Here is a 23,723-nt window from a genome sequence, read left to right as displayed (position 1 = left end):
AATCGGTCCTGCAAGCTGTTCATATCCATTCAATGAGTCTAATCCAATTCCCCCAGAAAACTCTTCATCAAATCACTAAAATAGTTAAAAATTTATGGTGGAATATTTCAGACTCTCATAAACACTGTTATTGTTGGTGTTTTTGGAATATCTTGACCTTATGAAAGGTTTTTGGTGGTTTGGGGTTTAAAATTTTGACTTTGGTTAATCATGCCCTCCTAAAGAAAATTGCATGGAAATTTTTGAATGAACAACACAAACTCTAGGCCCAAATCTAGAAATCAAATAAACCAGAGAATATCTTTCCTTACACCACTTCCTCTAATGCTTCTACTTGTTGGAAGTCAGTCTGTCCAAAGCTTCGAGAATTGGCATCTGAAGTAGGTTAGTGAAAATTCTGACTTCCTAATCTCCCAATACCCTTGGGTCCAAACTAATCAAAAATTCTACTGGTTTCCCTTTCCCATTTCTCCTCAGTTGAGGAATCTTCATATTTCTGCCATTCTTTCAGAAGGTCATTGGAATCCTCTCATAGTTCAACAATATTTCGATAGAAAAGAAGCTATGAAAATATTACAAACTCCTATCTTCCCTTCATTTAATGATGTTCACTGGATTTGGTTACAACATAAATCCAGGAACTTTACTGTTAAGGAGGAATATAAAACTAAACAAACACTCTCTATTCTTGCAATCCCCGATGATGTTAAATCTTGCCTATCCAAAATCTAGAAGTTGTCGGTTCCTCCAAGATATCAACTTTTCTTGTGGAGGCTTCTCAACAACTTTATCCCAGTCAGAAGTGTTCTTTTCTCTGATCCTGCAGATAAAATTTGTATACTTTGTAACCATTTTGAAGAGACCATAGATCATCTCTTTATTCATTGCTCCTTTGGTCGTTCTGTCCTCTTTGGCAATCCTTGGAATATTGATCTAAGCCTTATTCCTCATGATTCTTGGGCAACTTAGTTTAATCACCTTTGTAACCAAATTCAAGATAATCAACTTTTCCTCCAAATTTTAAACTAGTTTGCAATTGCCTGTTATTACATCTGGACTGCAAGAAATAGAAAGATTTTTGAAAATGAACAGATCCTTCCTATGCACATCCTATCTACAATTAACAAAGATTTTCGAAAATCTTCTCAGTCCACTGCTATGGAAAATTCTTTGTCCTCTACCTCTCATAACAATATTTTAAATCTTTCTCTCAATTGTACTATTGATCTAATCATTTTCACTAATACAGGCAAACTTTATAACTCTTCTTTTACATTTGGAATTGTGATCTTGAATACAATTCTTCAGTGCTTAAAAGCTATTGGAGGAAGACCATCTCAACCTACTGCCATTGATCACGCTGAACTCTTTATTGTGTTGCAGGTCTTTTTGAAACTTCAAGAATGGAATGAAAGGAACATCTGTATTTGCTCGAACAATCTTCTAGTAATCCAAGCTCTTCAAAAGGACTCTCTGTTACCTTGGTTCTGCCGATGGCTTTTCCAAAGAACCAAGATTTTAATTTCCAGTCTTCATTTTACTGTTATGTTTAAACATATAAACTGTACTTTTAATATTCCTACTCACAAGGTATCCCAACAGGCAAAAACTCATCCTCTATCTTATTTTGAATATAATGCCTATCCTGAAGGGATCCCAAAAGTGGAGCAGTTTGTAAATATCTCTTTAGTTTAATATATATTCTGTTTATCTTCCAAAAAAAAATTTCCATGACAAGAAAAAATGAAAAAGAAAAAAAATCTCCTCGTATATATGGCTAAACTCCTTTTCAGTTTTCACCATTACCACCAGATATATGGCTCTCTCACATTGCTATTTCACCAATCAATTCACAATTCTAAAAGGGGGACGATTAAAAAAATTACCTTTTTTTAGGAAATGGCAATGCTTTTTTTTTTTGGAATCAGACGATACAAATATGCTATTTTCTTCATGGCTCCTATAATATGTGAATATTGATTGTGCGCTCATTTGTATATGTTCACTACTTTGATCATACTATCACTATTGAGCAAACGTGTATATATATATATATATATATATATATATATATATATATATATATATGATTAGAGCTTTATTGTTGTGTGAGACACCATTAAACTTCCATTTCATGCTTACATCAAAAAACCATATTTTCTGGGTTAGAAAATGAGAAATTGGTGTGTTCAAACTTCAAAAAGGGAGGTTTGTTGGTTCTAGAACCATGGTTGCTGGTTCATACACCACCAATAATGTCTGGAACTCAACTCATATGGAGAACTAAAACAAGTTCTCATGCTCTGAGTATAACCTCCTACACAATGCTTCCAATGTTATTGGAGAATATAAATCTAAACAAAACTCCATTTCTTTCAAAATTAATCTCTCAGATTTTTATGGTTCACTCTTCAGGTCAAGAGTTCAGAAGGGCAACCATTGAATGAGCGGACTCTGGGCCATCATTGTTCACGCTTGGTATTATGTTGTCAGGAGATACAAGCCGAACAAACTCTCTTAGTTCTGTGAAGCTACTGTGCTCACTATATGGGACTTCATACCTACAAGTTATTAAAAAGGCAAATTAGTTCTGCTTATAATGTAAATACAAAGATGTTAGTCAATTATTTTTGTAACAAAAGATATATTTGAATTCAGGAATAAACAAACAGCCAAGGAGATAACTAATCTCATTTTCCATGCTATCCATTTTCTTCCATTGTGCTATTCTCAACTAAACAGCAAATATATACAGTAGCAGTAGCAGTAGCAGTAAAAGAAGCAGCAGGAGCAATAGTTGTGTAGTAGTAGCAGTAGCAGTAGGGGGCCAGATTTCAAACCTCCAAACACAATGGACCTAACTAGCTAGCACCTTGGTTTTTCCCACAAACTCAGGGGCAAACGCTACTTTTATTGCCATGATCCCTAAGAAAGTAGATGCCTCTCGTCCAAAAGATTTTAGACCCATAAGCCTTGTAAGTAGCATGTATAAAATTGTCTCCAAGGTGTTAGCTGAGAGAATTAAAACAGTCCTTCCTTCTTTAATCTCTCCAAATCGAGGGGCTTTTGTGTTTAGAAGACAAATAATAGACCAAATCCTCATTGCTAATGAGTGTGTGGAGTTCAGGAAAAGGAGAAAGGAAAAAGGCCTAGTTTGTAAATTGGACCTGGAGAAAACTTATGATTTGGTGGTCTGGGATTTTCTTCTAGAAGTTTTGAGTCTAAGAAGTTTTGGAGCAAAATGGAGTAAATGGATAAAGGGTTGTATTTCCTCCTGTCATTATTCCATATTGGTCAATGAAGTAGCTAGAGATTTCTTTCCAACTATTAAAGGCCTTCGACAAGGTGACCTCCTATCTCCCATCTTCTTTACTCTAATAGCAGATGTGTTTAGTGACCTGATTTCAAGGGAGAGTTGGGAGGAATAATGTGGTGGTTACCCATCTACAATTTGCATATGATATTATCTTCTGTGAAGGGGAAAGGGAGGAAATGACCAACCTACAAAGGTTGATGACACACTTTGAAAGGGTTTCCAATCTCAAAGTAAATTGGAACAAGAGTTGTGTTGCAAGTTTAAATAAAGAGAGAGGGGAGGTAGAAAACCTAGCTACTAGCTAGAATGTTGGGTTATGAAATAGGAGATTGGCCTCTACAATATCTGGGACTACCCTTGGGAGGGAACCTAAATTCTGATAGATTTTGGGATCTAATAGTGGGAAGGTTCATAAAAAGGCTTGCGGGATGGAAGAGAAATTACATCTCTTTAGGGGGTAGGATAACTCTAATAAAGTCAACCTTGATTAATTTGTCGGTTTACTAACTTTCTACCTTTAAGACCCCCACAAAAGTGGCCAAAAATTGAAAAATTTTATGAGGGATTTTTTGTGGGAGCCAAGGGATACAAAAAATGATCATTTGGTAAAGTGGGAGATGGTGTCAAGGAGCATGGATAGTGGAGGTTTAGGGATAGGAAATATCAAACTCAAGAACTTGGCACTGTTGGGCAAATGGTTATGGAGGTTTCCTATGGAACAAGAAAATTTGTGGCATAATGTAATTGTAAGTATCCATGGTATGGCAGACAACGGATGGGATGCTGGTCTTGATCCCAAGGCATCAAGGGCATCTCCTTGGAAAGCAATCCACAGCTTGCTACCTTCCTTCCTCTTCTATATCAAGTATGATGTTTGTGCTGGCAATAGAGTGCATTTCTAGGAAGATGTTTGGCTTGGGGATACTCTTCTTAAAGACAGCTTTCCACCTATCTACTCCTTATCCCTCAACAAAGGGAGTGTGATTTCTTCTGTGTGTTAATGTAAACTCATGGAATTTGGGATTAAGGAGAGGGTTAAGGGAATATGAGTTGGGCATAGTAGATGATCTCATTGCCTTTCTTAGTGTGTTAATGTAAACTCATGGAATTTGGGATTAAGGAGAGGATTAAGGGAATATGAATTGGGCATAGTAGATGATCTCATTGCCTTTATTAGCAGTGCTTTCTTGGACCCTTCTTGTCAGGACACTAGGATTTATTAGATGTTCCCCTAGCTCTTTTACCTGTGCTTCCTTGTACTCTACCCTCCTTCACTCCTCACACCCGATAGTTTCTTTCCCTACAAAGGAAGTCTAGTGTAATCCTGTACCCCCAAAAATAAGAGCCTTTTGTTGGGAGGTGGTGCTCTAGAAAATCAATACTATGGATAAATTACAAGGAGGCTGAATCACTACCTCTCTCCTCATGCTTGTTGCCTTTGTTTGGGAAATGGTTTGACAATTGCACACCTTTTAATATCTTGTCCATTTGCTTCCTCTGTGTGGAATTGGTTCTCCTCCCTATTTGGCTGTAGGTGGACCCCTCCTCCGGATGTGGTAAGCATTTTTTACCCAAGTTTCTTCTCACTATCAAAGAAAAGGGGTAAAGTGAAGTGAAGGGCAACAAGAGCAGCCATCCTTTGGTCTATATGGGAGGAAAGGAATAATAGAATCTTCCAAGGGGTAGAAAGATCAAAAGAATAAGTCATTGATTGTATAGCCATTAAAACTATACACTAGCTGAAAGTTATTGACTTGTTCAAAGACTTTTGAGTGGATGATATACTAAGGGGGTGGTCAGCAGTGGCAAACTTTTCAACTAGATAGTCTGTGTTTCAAATTATTGGACTCCTGCAGCACAACAAAGGGTAAAATTAAACTTCGATGGATATTCCTTGGGTAATCCAGGACCCTCTGGAGTTGGGGGAGTCTTCAAGGATGGGGAGGGCAGACTAATGGCACTATATTCTGGTCACATAGGTATGGGAGACTCTCTTAGAACTGAAATTATGGCTCTACTACAGGTCTTGAGATTGGCTAACCAATGGGGATTTCAGAACTTTGAGGTGGAGGGAGATTCTAAACTATTGATAGGATGGCTGTAGACAAAAAATCTGGGTATATAGACTTTAAGACAATAGATAAGGGAAATACTGTGCTTAGCAAGGGAGGTTGGGATAATCTTCAAATGGGTAAGGAGATCAGCCAACTCTGTGGTTGATGGTTTGGCAAAACAGGGGGCCTTCAGGGAGAACTTTTTCTGGGCTGTATTGTAACTTTCTAGTTTGATTGGGGTCAACACTCTTTTTGTGAGTGATTGGCAATGTATAAGGATGAATTACTAATTTTAATGTATGTGAGTGGTTGGAATTGGGTATTTGATTTGTTCGAGTGCAGGTGGAACTTGCCAACTGAGATAAATTTGTTGTTTTCCCCATCTACCTTTGTGTGGACCACAGGAAGAGGGAGAATTATGTTGAAGTGTATAAGAGCAGCTCTCCTTTGGACTATTTGGGAATAGAGAAATTCCAGAATTTTTTAGGAGAAGGAAAGAAGCATTTTTGAGGTCAAAGAATGTATTTTTACAAGGATTATTTTGTGGTGAAATCCTTAAAGCTCTTTGACGATTACTCCTTTGAGGATTTAATGAGGAATTGGTCTGCAATTGCCCTCACTTCCTCTAGGAAGCCTAGAGTTCAAGTAACTTGGACTCCGCCGGTAGAGGGTTTTGTTAAGCTGAACTTTGACAGAAATAGTCAGGGTAACCCAGGACCCTTTGGGATTGGTGGTGTACTGAGAAATGAAACACCAACATCATTGCCCTTTCTTGGGACCGGTGGTAATAGGAGACTCTGTGAGGGCTGAACTCCTAGCTGCGGCATAGGGGGTACAGATTGCTTATCAACTTGGAGTGCAAAACTTAATAATTGAAGGAGATTCCAAGGTGGTAGTAGGATAGAACATATGATAATGAAAGATAAGTCGTGTCAACATTACCAACACCACTGATGGGAGAAGAGGAACCGTTGGCAAGGGTAATAGTTTGAGATGTGAAAGTTTCAAAGAGGGAAGAGAACACACCTGGAGTCCCAATCATGTGATCAAAAGCTCCAGAGTCAATAATCCAGGGAAAGGGTTTGGATGCCAGACAAGCTATACCTGAGTGAGCAAAGGTGGTTGTATTATGTTGTGAACTAGCCTGAAGGAACCTCTCATACTCATCGCGCAGTATACTCATCATCTCCTCCTTGAAAACATATGTAGATGTGGAAGGTGTGAGATCTGGTTGTTGGTTATCATTGAAATCAACCCCACCAGCTACTACATAATTAGCCCATGTAGAAGGTGGGCGGTGGGCCATGGAGATCATAACAAAAATTCATCGAATGTCCTTCCCCTAAGTCACGACCTCCTCGAGATCAATGTCCTCCCCCTCTAGTACCACATCCACCTCCTCTGGCTACCACAAATCCTAATCTGTCAGACAGTGTGGTACTCTCTGTAGAACCGAAAGAGATCCTGCGAAGCCTTGCAAATACTTCCTCAAGTGTAGGAAGAGTAGAGCCTCCCAACATTTGGGCCCTCACTAGTTTATACTCTGATTTTAGCCCCACTAAGAACCTAGTGACATCCAATTGCTCCCTCTATTGTTGCTGAACCTTAACATCCAGAGTTAAGGGATGATAGACATTGAATTCATTTCTGAGGTTTCTCATACTGGCATAGTACTCTTCTAGGGTTTTATTCCCTTGTTGCAAATCAAAATACTCCTGATAGAGCTGATATACCCTCGTAGTATTATCCTGCCCAAAACAAAGCTTCTTGGCATGTTCCCATATGTCCTTACCTGTATCTAAGAACATAAAGTTGGTACTTATTTTAGGTTCCATACTAGGGTTGTTCATAACAAGACCCAAACCAACTAAACCGACCAATCTAGTCCGATCCAACCCAAGTTGGCTGATTTTTCTTCAACACCAGTCGATTTCGGGTTACAAAAAAACACAAACCGATGGTTCAGTTCGGTTTCGATTTTCATGTGTGAAAACTGAAACCAAACCGACCCGAACCGACTTAGATATATATATATATATATATATTTCAGATATATATTTGTGGAAATATATATATTTCAGCTTTATTTTGGAAATATACATATTATATATAAAATTTCTGATATATAAAATTTCAGCTTTAATCCATCAAATCATTTTTAATTTCCAGGCATCCATCAAATCATTCACAAAACCGACCCGAAACGACTCAAACCGACCAGGTCGGTTTTACTTAGTAGTAGGTCAGTTTCGGTTTCATTTCTAGGTAAACCGACCAGGTCGGGTCGGTTGGAAAAATGCCAATAAACCGACCCAACCCAACCCATGAACAACCCTATTCCATACTACTCCATAACCATGTCATGATTTGGGCATCTTCCTGTTCCCAGTCATCAAACCCTGGAGAGTCAATTGATGGTTTATCTTCCTTCACATGCTTCACTTTCCTCTTTGCCTTGAGAACAAGTTCCACTGACTTGGCCCATGGCGCATAATTCTCACCATTAAGTTTAATTGAAGTCATCTGCACACCTAGATAGTTAGAGGGAATCATCACACTAGGTTTCTGATCACTACAACCATCTCCAGTTGCTGCCATGATGCCCTCCCAATGCTACTTCTGATGCTGAATCCCCAGTCACCAACCGAGTACTACTATCAGGAGTTTGATGTTTCAAACACTACAGCAGTCTCCAAACACAGATAATAGGTTCACAATCAATCACCACTGATGTAAACTACCATTCAGATTAAGAGCTTGATGTTTCATACAAGTTCGGCGACCATTTCAGATTAAAGAACAAAAGGTAAACTAGCATTCAGACAACAATAACAAGGCAGAAAATTGATGTAGACAATTCGGCCACTCCTTCCAGCATTAAAACACGGACTTTTGTTCTTGTTCACACCACTACTGATTACACAGAACCATAAATCACAATGACAGTAACTCGGCAACTCAACTAACTACATACGAGCCCTCTTGAAACTGCTCAATAGAGGGTGAACATCACAAGCACCACCACACGACCATAGTTGTCACACATGGTACAGGTCTATCTGACCTTTTCAAAGGGCAATACAAGTCCAAAACCATCAACTACTACCACTGTAGTACTCTGTCAGTTGATTCAGGTCACTCATGACCAACAAAGGTTTCAAAACCTTACAGATTTGAATCTACAAATCCACACAAAAGGGTCAAACATACCCTTACACCATTCGGTCACTATAAACACAACCTGTCCTTGGACTTTTTTGCCAAGAACCAAGGCTACAAACAACCTAGTTTTTTAGATTCTGATCAGTCTGAGCAAATTTTGAAGGTTTTCAACCTAGAAATACCAACAACACAGAAAAAAAAATAAAAAGTAACCAACCTCGATGGAGAGCTTCAGTCGACCATCCACTTAATTCTGAAGTTATTTTCTTGAAAAACAATCAAGTTCTGAGAAGAGGAAGAAAGACCGAAGTGTTCACAGGACTAGGTCGAGTCTGTATTCTCCATTTTCGGTCCAGAAAAAAAAAAGAAGAGTCACGATAAGAGAGAAGCAGACTTAGAGAGCAATGTCCTACTCTGATACCATGTTTGTTCAATAGCTTCAACAGTTCGAACTAGAAGAGAGTGAAGGAGAAAGAGCAGAAGAAGAAGAAAACAAATCAGTCGAACTTGGTAGCCTAAACCCCACCAGTCGACCATAATATGGATTAGGGGTTTTAATTAAGTACAGTGACTAAACTACCCCCACTTAAGTATGGGACAGGAAGTCTAATTAGAACTGCCACATAAGCACATAACTTAAACTAACTGAAAAGACTAATCTACCCCTCATTTGGCTAACTCTAACAATATCGATATCATGGATAAACAATTTTATGTTATAAGAACAAGGGTGACAGCAGACCACAAGTTCAATCGACTCTCAGGTATGTAAACATAGATAAATGCATATGTTTGCCCTCATAACATGAGTCCGGATCTCCTGCCCACGAGAACTCTGCCCACGTTTATTGGAGCCACACATGGAGAACATCTCATCCTCTGCATAGTATTATGCAGGGGGAGATGTTCCCAATTCACGAGGGATAGTGTATTGTGGGTAGGTGTGGACAGAGTTCTCGTGGGCAGGTGATCGGGACTCTCATAACATACAGTACTAGGAAAAAATGGGAGTGCACATGCACCTGAAAGACAAGTAAATTAGTAAAATGTTGACTATTAAAGAAACCTTGGCATTCTAACAGATTCAACCTTAGACTGAAGGAAATAAGATAAACTAAGAGCATCACCTGATAATGGTACCCTGCTGCCACCTTCTCCCTGGAGTTTTCTTCTTTCCTTTACCATATGTCCAACCAGTAGGAGAGAATGCAACAATAAGATTGAACCTACCCTGATATGAGCAGCATATATGTGAATTAAATAAAATAAAAAAGGATCTAAAGAATTTAAAGTAAGTAAATAAATAAATAAAAATAAAACATAAATGGAAAGAAGGGGAGGGGGAGGCTTAATGTAGCAGCCAGGAGGATGACCACCTACACAGTGTCTGATTGGGGTGGGGGATGTCGAGAGGAAAAATCACTGGAAATAATGCCCCGTAGTTAAGGCATATCTCCTTTCCACCTAGAAGAAATCAAGCAAACTTGTGCATGCAATATGGTATGGTGGTTGCACTGAAAGCAAGAAAGATGCCCAATGGTATGATTCTTTTTCATCTGCTGTTGGCTCAGGAAGTGGGGTAGATTCTGATAGAATGGCATCAGTTGAAGGGAAGCTCCAAAATGGTTGAAGGGAAGCATTCTTCAGCAGGGGGCTAGAGAAGACAACCTCATGCAATGGACAACTTCCCTCGAGGTGTTTGAGGGTCTCAAAGAGGATCAGTTTAAGAGGCAATAGGACTGTATCGTTTTTTTATTGTTCTATGGGGGTGTAGTGGTTTAATGTTGCTTTTTAGTTTTCTTTTCTTACCTTTGTGTCTTGTTTTCTCCTTTGCTTCTGCTTTCTTTTTCCTGTATCTAGGGGAACTTCTCCCTCTTTTTGACTAAATGGAATTTACCATTTATTAAAAAGAAGACAATTTTCCTTGTTATCAAAAGGGCCCTATCATATTTAACATCTTTGTTTGAAGTATGAAATAAAGAACGTGCATGCCTCACCAAGTATTGATTGCATATATGTTTCATTCGCTTGAAGCTTGCAATTGTCCACATTGGCACGACATGTATGTGACTCTCCTGTTCATTTACAGTAAACCACTGCATGTCTTCCTCAGGAAGTCCCAAGCATTCAAGAAGGCGTAACTTTGCTGACCCAACATACACCTTCTTACGAAGTACACGAGCTACCTCCAAGAACAGCCTTTCCTTCCCTTTGTTGGCAAGCAAAGACAAATGAGAGTGGTAATTCAAATTGTTGGAATGGGGGGGGGGGGGGGGGGGGTTGATATCATTAATACATCAAATTCTAGTAACAGTACAGGAACTAGAAATTTGATTGAAGTAACCTTAAGAAATATAGAAGGGAGTTTACCAATTGTATAGCTACCAATCAGAAATAGAGTTTTTGGGTGGAAAGCCTCAGCTTGGATAGCATCAATGACAAACTGTACCACAGCTTCTTGTTTTGGAAAGTCATACTGCATGGAATCACAATTCAGGGTAAACCTACAGCTTCTCAAACCTTCACATGGAATAGCTTACCAAAGTAATAAACTATACTTGAAATATTTATCAAAAATAAAATATAATTGAAATTTACATAATGACCCTGTTTTTAAAAGACTAACCTTCAAGCATAGCATCTATAGAATTTTCATGTGCATGCATGTCTGTTTTAAAAGGCATGGCTAGTGGCAGAGTATTAAATAAATGTTTGAGATATTGAATTATTGAGCACTTGCATAAAAGGCTTGTATATCATTTAGGTAAGGCTTACCCCTCTAACCTTAGGTACTACCAGGAAAAAGCTTGCCCAACCACTACAATAAAAAAAAGGATTTAAAACTTATCCTCCCATTATTTTGCAACCTCACACATATTAGAATCAATAAAGTTAGCAAGCTACATGGTTTCTTGAAAAACATTAGCAAGAGAGGTCACATTCCTTTTGGTTTTTCTAAAAGATTTAGCTCAATGAACATACTTCTTCTTTTGTTGCAACTCTTGGTTCAATACTTTGATGCTTGATGAAATTTGAAACTCAAGCTGTGATTTTCCTCTTATTGTATTGATTCATACTTTAAAATAAAAGAGAAATAGGTACTTGAGGCAAATGACTTTCTTTCCAATCCATTATTCCTTTTTCTTTTATAGGAAACCTATCATTCCCTTTTCACTTTTATAATTTTCCTCTTTCCCATCATCCAAGAGAAATCGGTCACCAAATAGGTGCAAAAAATTCATTTGCAATAAAGAGAAATAAATATAGCAGTTCAGCCAAAAAGAGAGATGGAATGATGTAGTGATAAAGGATTGAAAAACTTGCACCTTTAAAGAAGATAATTCCCGAGCAGAAATTAATAAAAAAAATCATAATAATAATGGCATAATATTCATGCATGGTTCCTTTTTAGATAATCTGCAGCTTCTTTCCCTAATTTAACAGATAAAAGTCACAATCAATTCACATACACTCTTGGAGGCTTAAAAACTGTCTTCTCATCAGGCTGAGCTAAAAAAAAATGTATTTAATTAGGGGTGTAATTGAGCCAAACTTTGGGATGTCTTGGCTCGGTTCAACTAAAAGACTACTATGTTCAAGTTTGAGTTCGGTTTGAAAGCTCAAAAAACTAATATATTTCTATATTTTAAAAATATATAATATATTGTATTATATTATATATTATAAAATATTTCTATATTGTATAATATATTTATTTGTATATATATAGTTATATAATCAAGCTAGACTCCTGAGCTTTTGAGCTGAACCTTTTATTGGTCAAACTCAAGTTCGAATAACTAGTCTAACTTACCCTAAGGTTCAAACTCAATTAGAATTGACCTTGAATCAAGCCTAATAGAACTCGAGGCTGAACAGTTTGATTAAAGCTCAATTCAATTGCACCATTATATTTAATAATATATTTTCCAACTTCTAGTATGTTGACTGTGCCTGAGTCAGGGACCTTCAGATAGGGGTGATCATTTCTAGTCCAACCAGGAAGCCTAACCCAGCCCACAAAATTCCAAGCTATATATTTTATACATATATTGTCTTATAATAGAAAATTAGTATATTTAAATATTTAACATAATGTATTGAAAATTATAGGCCCAAAAGCTTTATGTTTCAGGCTCAGGGTGCAGGTCAGGCTAGACCTAGACCCAGGTGATAGCCCTTATCATGGGTGCTAAGCCCCAACCAGTCCAGCCCATGATCGCTCCTACCTTCTATCCAGCAGAAAGCATATATTGTTTGATGAGAGCTACATGTATCTTTTCACTCACCTGGGGGTTACAATAAGTGGTATCAAGGATAAGAGTATGGATGGGGCAGCCCTGAAAAACACACATGCTCTCCATTTCCTTGCTAAATCGGAAATCCCCTGTGTGTAGAACTGTCTGAATCAAAAAGTAAGCAGGATCATTTTCCCCAAATGACAAGGACACAATTAAAAAAAAATAGAGCGACAGCAACTAGCCAAAATAGACGAATGATACCCACCTTACCATTTGGCGGTTCAAAGAGAATGATTATGGAACCTGGGCAATGGTTTGCATCCAAGCATGTCACACCAACACCTGCTATGCTAATCTTCTGGTTGAGCGGTAAGATTTGCAATCTATCCCATGGAATCCCGATTTTCAGGTTTAAAAGTCGTGCTGTGACTGAAGAGCAGTAGATCTTCCCATAACAGAAGCCTCTAGTAAGGCCCTGATAATCTGCACAAAGAAATACAGTACTGCACTTCAATTGAACAACCAAGTGGCTTTAATTAGGTATGTCAATGGAGTCCATTAATCGAACGCCCGATCTGAGATCTGATCCGATTACTTTGGATTCAGATGATCCACTTACATAATCAGATCGGATTCGGATTTTGAAATTTGCATCCAATCCAATTGGATGTCAAGATTTAAAAAAAAAATCATTTGTAAAAATATCTGGTGGGTAAGCATCCCTCCTTTCTCCCTAGAGGAAATCAATCAAAAACTTTATTTGCTTGACTAAATTTTATATGATATATCATGTATACATATTTACATGTATAATTGTATAAGGTTTATAATTACTAAAGTCAGTATTTTATATTTATATAAGTTTAATACATATGTATAAATTAAAAAGTGATTAGTTTTTTTTTCCTTTTAAAGATAATGAAATGGACTCAGGTTAAATATGAATTCAAACCAAAATCTGATAGGATCAAAATATGATCCAAGACCACTAGATCTGATTGGATTTGGATTTAAGCTTTTAACAATTGGATCACATTCAGATGTCACTGGATCCAATCTGAATCAGACCTGATTATTGTCCTAACTTTCATGGTGTGGACTCAGATTAAATCCGAATTCAGTCCAAAACCCAATAGGATCAAAACATGATCCGAGACCCAGAGACCCCTAGATCCGATTAGATTTGAATTTTAGCTTTTAATAATTGGATCATGATTCACGATTCAGATGTGGTTGGAAATCAGACCTGCTTATAGCCCTAACTTTAATGCCAAAGAAAAGGCAAGAAAATAATAGGAAACTTGCAGCCATAACAAGGATAGAAAACCACATTTTGTCATCTCAAACATCCAAACTCTGATGTTTTGGGCAGTCAAAGCTATGGTAAATGACACATAAGTCAATATATTCTTAGATTTTTAGGATACTCAGGATGGCTTGGTTATAATCATCCAATGATATGAGATCTACCTAGATTTTCTTGATAAGATCCATCACATGTGTGAACATCCCATTGAGATTGGATGTCACTTCATGGCTATGAGATGAGCCGCCACCCATCAACAACTTGAACAAGGGAGTGATGGGCCTCCCAAGTAAGAAACAAAGAAAAAGAAATAGTTGACTCCTAAACCAAGATCTCTTTTTTGCTTTTTTGTGTTTTTTCTTTTCTTTTCTTTGTATTTTCTCTTCTCTCCCCTTCTTTTTCTTCTTCTCTTTTTTCTCTTCCTTTTTTTATGAATTATTTTCTCAATCATTGCAAAGTGCATCTTGAGGAATTCGGGTTGGCTTAACAAAGGAAAGGCCTGATTGATTAGTTCAATGGGTTGACTAACGATAAGAGAGATGATGGGGACAACTGGGAAATTAAACGGCCGAGGATGGCCTCCAATCCTTTCTTTGATCGATTGGCGTAGTACTAGGGTTTCACAATGCCTCACACTGTGCTAGCTTGGATCTCTCTCTCTCTCTCTTCAAGACACTTGGATTTGTGACTACCCCAGTTTGAGTCAACGCAGGTGATCTCAGTGAAGGTTCAATGCTCTTGATAACAGTTTCAACACAACAAGGTTACCCCTTTCACACTAAATCCAGGATTACCGGCAAAACATTTTGCAAGGCATGCCCCTAGGACTTATCGACAAGCCCACAGTCTAGCTGGCCTTTGATTGTACAACCCATATAGTAACTAATGGCTTGGGATTAACCTATCCAGAATTAGGTTTTTTCTTCTTCCTTTTGCATTGCTTAATTATGTTTTCTCATAGATAAATTGTCTAGACTGAATTTAGGTGATTTATATTGTCTTTATCTTTTTCTTTTCTTTTTTTTTGTGTTTATTTCATTCAAGAATGACTGAAAATGGTAGCCTGAATTTGGCTTTCCTATGGATGCCTAGTGATTTGGGTGTTTTCCAATAGACTAATGCATGTTGAATCCTTCCTTAATCTCTCTTGGATATTGCTCTTTCTTTGGATTGGGTATTATGTTTTTTTTTCTAGCATGTCTACCTAAGATTGCATTTGTCTTTAGTAGGTTTCTCATGAGTAGCTTCTTTATCCTTTGATTCAAGAATTAGAATTATCTTCTTTTTTTTATTATTAGTTTTTATTGTTTGAATTTTGCATTCCTTATGTTGATTTTAGACTCTTGAACCCAATTTGACGGGAAGTCCACGAGTAGTGTGCTCCCTATGATACAATCCCTTTCCCCCCTCAAGTAAGATTGTTGGAAGTCTTGGATAAAGAGGGGATGGATGTGTAGGCACTCGTCCCTTTGCTCCTCGAAGGGCTTCCCACACCCAGAAAGAGGGAAAGAGGGGATTGGAGAATGGAAGATGATATTCCATCAATTGTAATTTGAAAGATAGGAGAAATCCTTAAGTTTTTTAGTGTTCATTAGAATTGGCATGCACAAGATAAGAAGGGGAAAGGGGTGCTTCATACCTTCCCTCTCCCTCCCTTGGATGCCTAGAATCATGCCTTAATCTTGGTTTAGGAGTCAACTATTTTTTTTTTCTTTGTTTCTTACTTGGGAGGCCCATTACTCCCTTGTTCAAGTTGTTGATGGATGTTCACGACATGACAGGCAAAAAACTTGGTGCCATATTATATACATGCTGTAGTATGACCTTCTCATGGACAACACTTCTTTTTTAATAACAAATATAAATCTTCATTATAAAAAGAATAGAAAAAAAAAGACAAAGATATGATGGATCTAATTTTCAAAAATTAAAGCAAGTAATGCAAAGAAAAAGTTAGTAGATGAATAGGCATCAAGATTCACTAATTGGATTACCATGTATTCCTAAATATTAATCAAGGTCCTCAAAAAACCCCAATAAATAAAAGTGGAAAACTGAATGGTGCAATAACCAAGAAAATAATGTTTGGATTACCCATGGTATAATTTACTTACGATCTATATGGAAATGAGTCAGAAACCAGTGGGAACATTCCCTTCTTAAATACCGAAAAGCATCCTGCATGATCAATGCCAGGTCTTAGAATTGAAGTCTGCAATGGTAAGGTTCAAAATGAAAAATAAATTATGCAAATATTGAAAATAGAAAAACAACTATGTCAAAAATGCTGTATGAAGATTCAATGGTGCAATTCATTCACTCCTATGATTTAAAATCCAATAGAATGATCACTAATAGTATAAAGTTGGAATTTAATTATAAGAAAGCAAGAGGTTAAGAATTTATTGTAATCTGGGAAAAAAAATATTGCTTCAAGCTACAAAATATGGTTACCTTGAACAGAAAGATAATAGGTCCTTTGTTGTTTTTTTATCATTTGTTATTTTTTCTTACCGACAATTTGCTAAAAAACAACTTTGAAGTGACTGTTACCATCAGGTGAAACCCATGTAAAGTTTTAATGTTAAAATATTGGACATAGGTTCCATGGCATAGTGGTCATTGTCTCATCATGCTAAACCTTATACAACAATGATCATAACATTACAAAAGCAAAAAAAAAAGCAAACGGAGAATCTTACAACAAATCACAAGTGTGTTAAACATATAGAATGGCAACCAAAAGAGCATTTAGATGAAAGGGCATTATACCACTAGGAAAGGTGTTCCAGGTATGCAACACCAAGAAGGAAGATCTCTTAGTTTTCCATTCTTGTTGTGATTTCTGACTGAGATCTTTCCAAGACCAGAATCTTTATTGCTTCTTTCTAACTTACGGTTGCCTTTGATGAGTGCACATTGTCTTGGCCTATTAATAGAAGAACCTGGAAAATATTCGGTAATTAACTTATTCCCAGCAAGCTTACTGGTATCCTTAGGTGTAATTCTAGAAGAATCACCAGCGTGTATGTCTTCCCCACTTGTGCTTCCATTTCTAAGTTCATTAAGGGCATTCACAATCTTCTTTCTAGGGCCAAGTGCAGTAACACCTATACTGAGTAGGTCCTGCAGCAATAATATTGATAAGATGGGATTAGATTAATCACAACAGCAATCTGGTACACAAAATGAGAAGGAAAATATGCAACAGGCAATGTTTTGAAAACGAGACAACCTAATTGAACTGGAAAACTTGGAAGACACCTTTCCAGTTCAAAGCCCAGTCCAGTTCTCCAAACACTGGCTATGAGTAGATAGCAACTATGTAAGTAAACAAACCACAGCTCTAGGTGCAAACATAACTGAATGCAGGCAAGCAATTTTGTCTGGAAGAACACATTTTCAGGTATACATCTAATCCCTAGATAAAATCCTTTATTTTCAGGAAAAAAAAAGGGATTATAGCAGTTAAGGGCAACTTTTGGCCCTTAATATCAATAAAAGTAATATATTTAAAAAAAATAAAAAATGGGTTAACTTTTTAAAAATAATATCAGTTAAGGGCAAAAATACAGTTCATCTTCTTCCTCTTGCAATCCATTCACTGGCACCGCCATCCGTCACCGTTCGCCGCCGCCTTCGGCAATGACTCTGCCTATCTCTGCCTCCGCCTCCGACAACGTTGCCGGAGGTGGGCGGAGGCAGCGGTGCTGGTGGTCATTCCTCTACCCAACGCCACCACCTCCGCTCACCTCCGCCTCCGTCTCCGGCAACATTGCTTGAGGTGGGTGGAGGCAGAGGCGGCGGCGGTGCTGGTGGGCGGAGGTGGCAGCGTAGGGCAGAGGAATGACCACCAGCGCTGTCGCTGCCGCCTCTGTCTCCACCCACCTCCGGCAACGTTGCCGAAGACGGAGGCGGAGGTGGCGGCGTTGGGCAGAGGAATGACCACCAGCGCCGCCGCCGCCTCTGCCTCCCCCAACCTCCAGCAACGTTGTCGGAAGTGGAGGCCGAGGTGGTGGAGATAGGCGGAGGCATTGCCGGAGGCGGCGGTGGACAGTGGTGCCGGTGAATGGATTGCAAGAGGAAGAAGATGAACAGTGTTTTTGCCCTTAACTGATATTATTTTCAAAAAGTTAACCCATTTTTGAAATTTTTTTAAATATATTACTTTTATTGATATTAAGGGCCGAAAGTTGCCCTTAACTGCTATAATCCCTTAAACTTCTAATAAAATACAATTATTAAAATAATATCTATCAAAAAAATCAAGCATAATAAATACATCAAATATTATCTATCATAAAGTTTCTCAAAAAAGAAAATTTAAAATGACAGCTTTTGGTTGTTGGTTGAATAAATCTGTGGTAATCAGAAAACTCAGCACCTTGTTCTCTGAATCAAATTCATGCAGCATCCTTATCGAATTGTACAGTGTACACTGTTGCATGGACCCTCCAAAGTGGATGAAGTGTCCATGTCAGACACACATAGGATTCCAACACTCCATAGATTCTTGATGGACACTTAAACATAATATTTTCCTTTATCAACTTGCTTATTTGACATAACTGAATAGATAATATGCACATGAACACCATTTTTCTAGAAACCATTATTAAGTAACAAAGACAAAGTTCTAGTCCTTTACTTATATGCATATAATGTTCGAATTTGAAAAAGTATGGATTATTTAAATAGTTTATAGCTCTCTATAAACATGTTTGTGGGTCCATGATATTTCTCCTTGCCAAGTCAGACTCCAGGACATGGAACAGCTTCTGATTCCTGTGGACATGTTCATACAACACTGGTCATACACACAACATATCAGAAAAGAATGAAGCTTACCTCTTCTGTTAACCACTGCAAGGTGTCCCAATCAATCTCTTCCTTGACAAAAGCTTCTTCATATCTTGATAGGCCCAGCCTCTGTAGCCACTCTAGAACCGGGGAAACATCAACTGGCTTGCCAGGAGGTCTAGATTCCATGCCATCACTGGGAGGAACAACCTGCAAGAAGATCCAGGTTTCATGCCATCAACCATTTACATCCCAAAAATGGCATCATATTGGAAACATGAAAATTTGTCAGATTTAGTTGTAATGTCCAAGGGTCCAAGATGCTTGTAAAACAAAAATATAATGCTGGTATGGTAAACTGCCACTTAGAGCTAACCTCCACAGTGTGCAATCATAATTCATAAATGCGAAGTAACATTTGGAAGGCATATTGATGTATACCTCATGCTTGTATAGTATAGGTCAATTTAGAATTTTATGGACATTAAGTCTATATAACAATATAACATCACAAGGAAAAATTGCAGGTCCACATGAAGAAAATGAAGAATGCAGGTTCAGAACATTGAAATGTAATATCACTCCATATAATGGATAATACATGTCAGCAATGTATATATATATATATATATACACACACAATACTCAACAATTTAACAAAAATATACACAGCTAGACGAATCCTATCTCTCCAACTAACAAACAAGCAAGATACCCCCATGGCCCCATCTTCCATTCAAAAAAAAAATGTTAAAAGGAAGAAATATCCACAATGTCTAATAACATGATCTGTTGCTTTCTACTTTGACATTCTTGTTTTTTGGCATCTTCTTTAACATTCTCAAACAAAGGTAAAAGGCGAAAGCTATCCTGCTTGGTAACATTACATTGTTCAATTGCAGTAATCAACATCTTTTGCATGCCTTATATAGAAGTGCATAATCAACATCTCAATGACTTCAGATTTCAAACCATTATAAGTTAGTGGTTACTATAAAACCATGTTAAGTAAAGGTTGATAACTTGATTTAGAATACTAATAACAAAAGGTTGGAATAAGAGGCTCTCAGGAGAGAAAGACACACACACGAAAGAGACATTGCCCTAGGGGTGCAAGTCAGGTGTCTGACTTGAAGAATTTACACAGGCTGGCCCCATTAAAATTTTGGCAAATGCTCAACCCTGCCCAAATTGCAGCCCTACATTTCCTAATGTTGATCCCAGATATCTAGGGTCTTGGGAGGGTCAGGAGTAAACTGGATATGGACCTAACCTTAGGCATGTCTTGCACAAAGTAGCATTTCATGCTTGTCAGCCTGAGATTTTCCATTGCACCAAACAGCAGCCTCTAGGATAGAAACTTACACAGTTTTTTTTATGGTTACTTACACTAATAATTAAAAATGGTATTAAGACAAATCCTTAAATTTAGAAAGAAAGAAGCCCTGAAACTGTTATTTCCTAGGTTACCTAGACACTAGGGGTGCAACTTGGGTGGGCATAGGATAAGCACTTGTTAAATTTTTAAAGGGTTGCAGTGGAAAATCTTCAAATCAGGTACCTAAGTTGCAAATCCACTAGACACAACATGAACAAGGCGCCTAACAGTGATACCGAACTTACACTAGAAATTTGGTACCCAACACTGACATAGCACCTGGTTTTAAGTGTATGGGTTATTCCAAACTCCCATCTTCAAATAAAGACAGATAACCTTTTTTTCTAAAATAGAACAAAAATAGAATCTCTAACAACTGAAGTGCATACCACTTTTTTTCTGATGGAGTTAACCTTACCAATCAAAAGAGTATGATAGAATCTAATCAGAAATTTAGAATATAAGGAAAATGACAGAGAGTCACCTTTTGAGTTACATATCTGTCATGACAATCATCAGTGCAGAATTGTTGTTGTTCCACTTTGTCAAGACAATTGTTGATGTGAAGCTGCCGTTGTTCCTCAGTTAAATCAGAAATGTCCATTTGACATAAGGGACACTCAAATAGAACATCACTTGAATGATCTTCCTGATCATAACCTGGAACAAAATCCACCCAATTGCCCTCATCCAAGCAACACTTATCAACAACAGACCTGTTATCTGTCCTTGATGCCAACAATCTAGATTCAATGGAATTTGATAAATAAACTGTCTCCAACTTGGACCCCCTTTTCCCATTGCACCAAGCTGGAACGCTATTATTGAACATATCATCTTTCAAGCATTCATCATCCACCCTAGAATTGCAATCCATGTTCAAATCCATAGCCCAAGATTCATTTGAAGGCAAGATTCTACCTTTATCTGATTTACATTTCCATTTATCATCACTTCCAGCTGAGACACTATCTCCAAGACTAGCATTAACACTACAAGCACTATCTACCCTGAAAGAGTATTGTGTGCTTGATTCTGGTAAGCTAAACTCAATTGAGTTAGACGAACAACATGTCTCGGATTTAAGCCCCTTTTCCTTACTGTGATCAGTAGAAACGCCACCATATGATGGAAAATCATTTCCTAGTAACTTCCTTTTTTCATCTATGACACAACAATCTTCTTTGGGGACCAGCTGTGCTTCCTTATTATTGAGACAATCATTGGTGTGGATAAGTCGTTGCATCTCATTCAAAACAGAAATGTCAAATCCACATAACGGACACTCAACCACATAATCGCCTTCACCATTATCTTCTCGAGAAACATATCCATTTGAATTTAAATCCTCATCAAGCTCAGAACATAAACTCATTAACACGTTAAGCCGTGTACCTGGCACAAAATCCCCACAATCGTCCACATCAGAACAACCATTATCGACAGTTGAGATGAAATCTGTTCCCGACGCGAATCTATGTTCAGTTGAATTTGATGAATATCCTTCATCTAATTTGAATTCTTTTCCAACTTTGCACGAAGTTTCCCCAAACACACCTTCATTCAAGCACCCATCATCACACCTAGAAATGGAACTCAAGCTCGATCTAGGAAAACGAGCTTCTATTAAGGGAAACACTAACCCTTTATCGGATTTATCTCCTGTTCTGTCATTGCTTTCGGCAGATACTCCAACCCGAATGCCATCATCATCCCCAGAACAGAGATCCCTGCTTAAACCCACCATCTTAGACTCGACTGAACTTGACGAACAACCCATCTCAAATTCAGAGCCCTTTACCTCATTGCGCTCAATAGAACTGTAACCCATGATTGATTTCAATATTCTCGACTCCGTCGAAACCTCATGGCAAACATTTTTTGCCTTGATTCCTCTTATCTCACCAATCCCTTTTGTGATTCTGACATTCTCTTTGCCAGTACCGGTCGAAGTCTTCGATTTCTTTGATGAGCGAGTACCATTAAAGGGCTTCAGAGGTTGTGAAGAACTGGTCCTGGTGGGTTTCCCGAATGATGAAATATTGAAATTCCGGGTGCGAGAAATGGCAGCGACGGGATTCTGAAAGTCGTCGTCGTCGTCCGTCATTGAAAGTGTTAGGATATTGGATTGTGGAACTCTTGATTTCAAGGACAGCTTAGGATTTAAGGGCATGTTTTGAATAAAACGATGCCCTTGAATTCCAGAGCATCTGGTCGCCTTCGATACGTTTTAATGTAATGTGCCTATGAACTGGTTTGAGAGTTTGAAATTGTTTTTGGTTTGAATGTTTTGAGATTGGGACGTACGTGGAGGGAACTCGGATAAAGGTAAAATACTTAAAAGGAAAATTCCACTTTAGTATCAGAAATTTGGGGATAGTGTCATGTTTGTACCCGAACTTTCAAATATTTAATTGCAATACCTAACATTTCAAAAAGTGCCCTAATTTTAAAACCTGTCATTGCAATATCTTAACCCATTGGCAGTTATATGTTGAAAATATCAAAACTACCCTTCAAATGAAGATACTATTCATTGTCTTCTGCCTTGTGACCAAACCGGTTTAGGTGTAGATTATTGAAATCATTGTATTCTACCTTTAGATCTAAAACACATTATTGTCTAATTATTTATTTTCTTTCGGTTATTGTTTCCCTCTATCATATTTCATGTTTTTTCTCTCTTTTACTTTAAAGATAATTGGTTCAATCTTAAGATAGAAGACATTGAACAGTGTCTTCTTTTGAAAAGTAGTTTTGACATTTTCAATAGATAACGGACGGTCAGTTAATGACAATGACCAACTTGTAGGGGTGAGCAAGAAAGCCCATAACACACGGTCAGTTATCCAAGTTTGACTTCAAGCCTTTAGCTTGTTTAAGGTTTTTTTTGCATAAATATAATTTATAGTGTTTTTTTTGCATAAATATATAGGTGTATTTTTTATTTGTTTTTGTATTGTTACTGATGAAGGAAGATTTGGCCCGACCTCGTAACCACTCAACACGTGGCAAAGGCAACAGATCGGCACAACAGCTCGCCAAGGTGCGAACTCCGAAAGGAGGAACCAGCAGTCCAAACTCCCTGCAAGGAGCCCGAACTCCCCGTAAGGAGCCCGAGCTCTTCCTTAGGCCCCGAGCCTTACGAACACAAAGGGCAACAACCCGAACTGGCCTGCCCCATGGCAGTTCGGGCCACACCTCTATCCGAACTCAATACTTCACCTCGCACACCACTCCAACACTTCGCCTCTAGGACGCCGAACTAAACAAACCACACCGTACCTAACACCAAAGGAGTCCGTATCCAGGGTCAGCGCACCTGACTGACTTGGGATCTGACGCTTGACAGCCGCACTTCAACGACCACCTGCCACCGCCATCTCCAGTTACAGAGACGGCTCCGACAAAGAGAGCAGTGGCGGTTCTGCCCCAGCAGAGGTAATGACACCCGAACTGGCAAAAG

At 38.1% G+C, this 23,723-nt stretch overlaps 1 protein-coding gene across 3 annotated transcripts; it reads right to left on the bottom strand.

Annotated features, from left to right (window-relative positions):
* Positions 1-2,068: 2,068 nt before the first annotated feature.
* On the bottom strand, positions 2,069-22,569 carry LOC104609288 (sterile alpha motif (SAM) domain-containing protein). 3 transcript variants are annotated; one of them, XR_016077929.1, is made up of 11 exons: positions 20,742-22,569; positions 18,928-19,089; positions 16,852-17,205; positions 16,194-16,257; positions 13,039-13,256; positions 12,822-12,935; positions 10,903-11,008; positions 10,530-10,741; positions 9,660-9,763; positions 8,750-8,864; positions 2,423-2,561 (listed from the first exon to the last, which is right to left on the bottom strand). XR_016077929.1 is itself a non-coding variant. In XM_010275564.3 (10 exons), exons 1-10 carry the CDS (start codon positions 22,428-22,430, stop codon positions 2,417-2,419), a joined length of 3,168 nt encoding a protein of 1,055 aa, XP_010273866.2. In that variant the 5' UTR covers positions 22,431-22,569; the 3' UTR covers positions 2,069-2,416. The 3 variants fall into 3 exon arrangements, 1 of the variants encoding a protein (XP_010273866.2); XR_016077930.1 differs by lacking the exon at positions 8,750-8,864 and having other exon boundaries at positions 2,069-2,561; positions 12,822-12,931; XM_010275564.3 differs by lacking the exon at positions 8,750-8,864 and having other exon boundaries at positions 2,069-2,561.
* Positions 22,570-23,723: the final 1,154 nt, after the last annotated feature.

The sequence above is a fragment of the Nelumbo nucifera genome, chromosome 6 (assembly GCF_055504915.1).
Source record: "Nelumbo nucifera cultivar China Antique chromosome 6, China Antique-T2T, whole genome shotgun sequence".
NCBI lineage: Eukaryota > Viridiplantae > Streptophyta > Magnoliopsida > Proteales > Nelumbonaceae > Nelumbo > Nelumbo nucifera.
The sequence above is the reverse complement of the archived record's forward strand: the minus strand, read 5'-3'. Positions and strand labels throughout refer to the sequence as shown.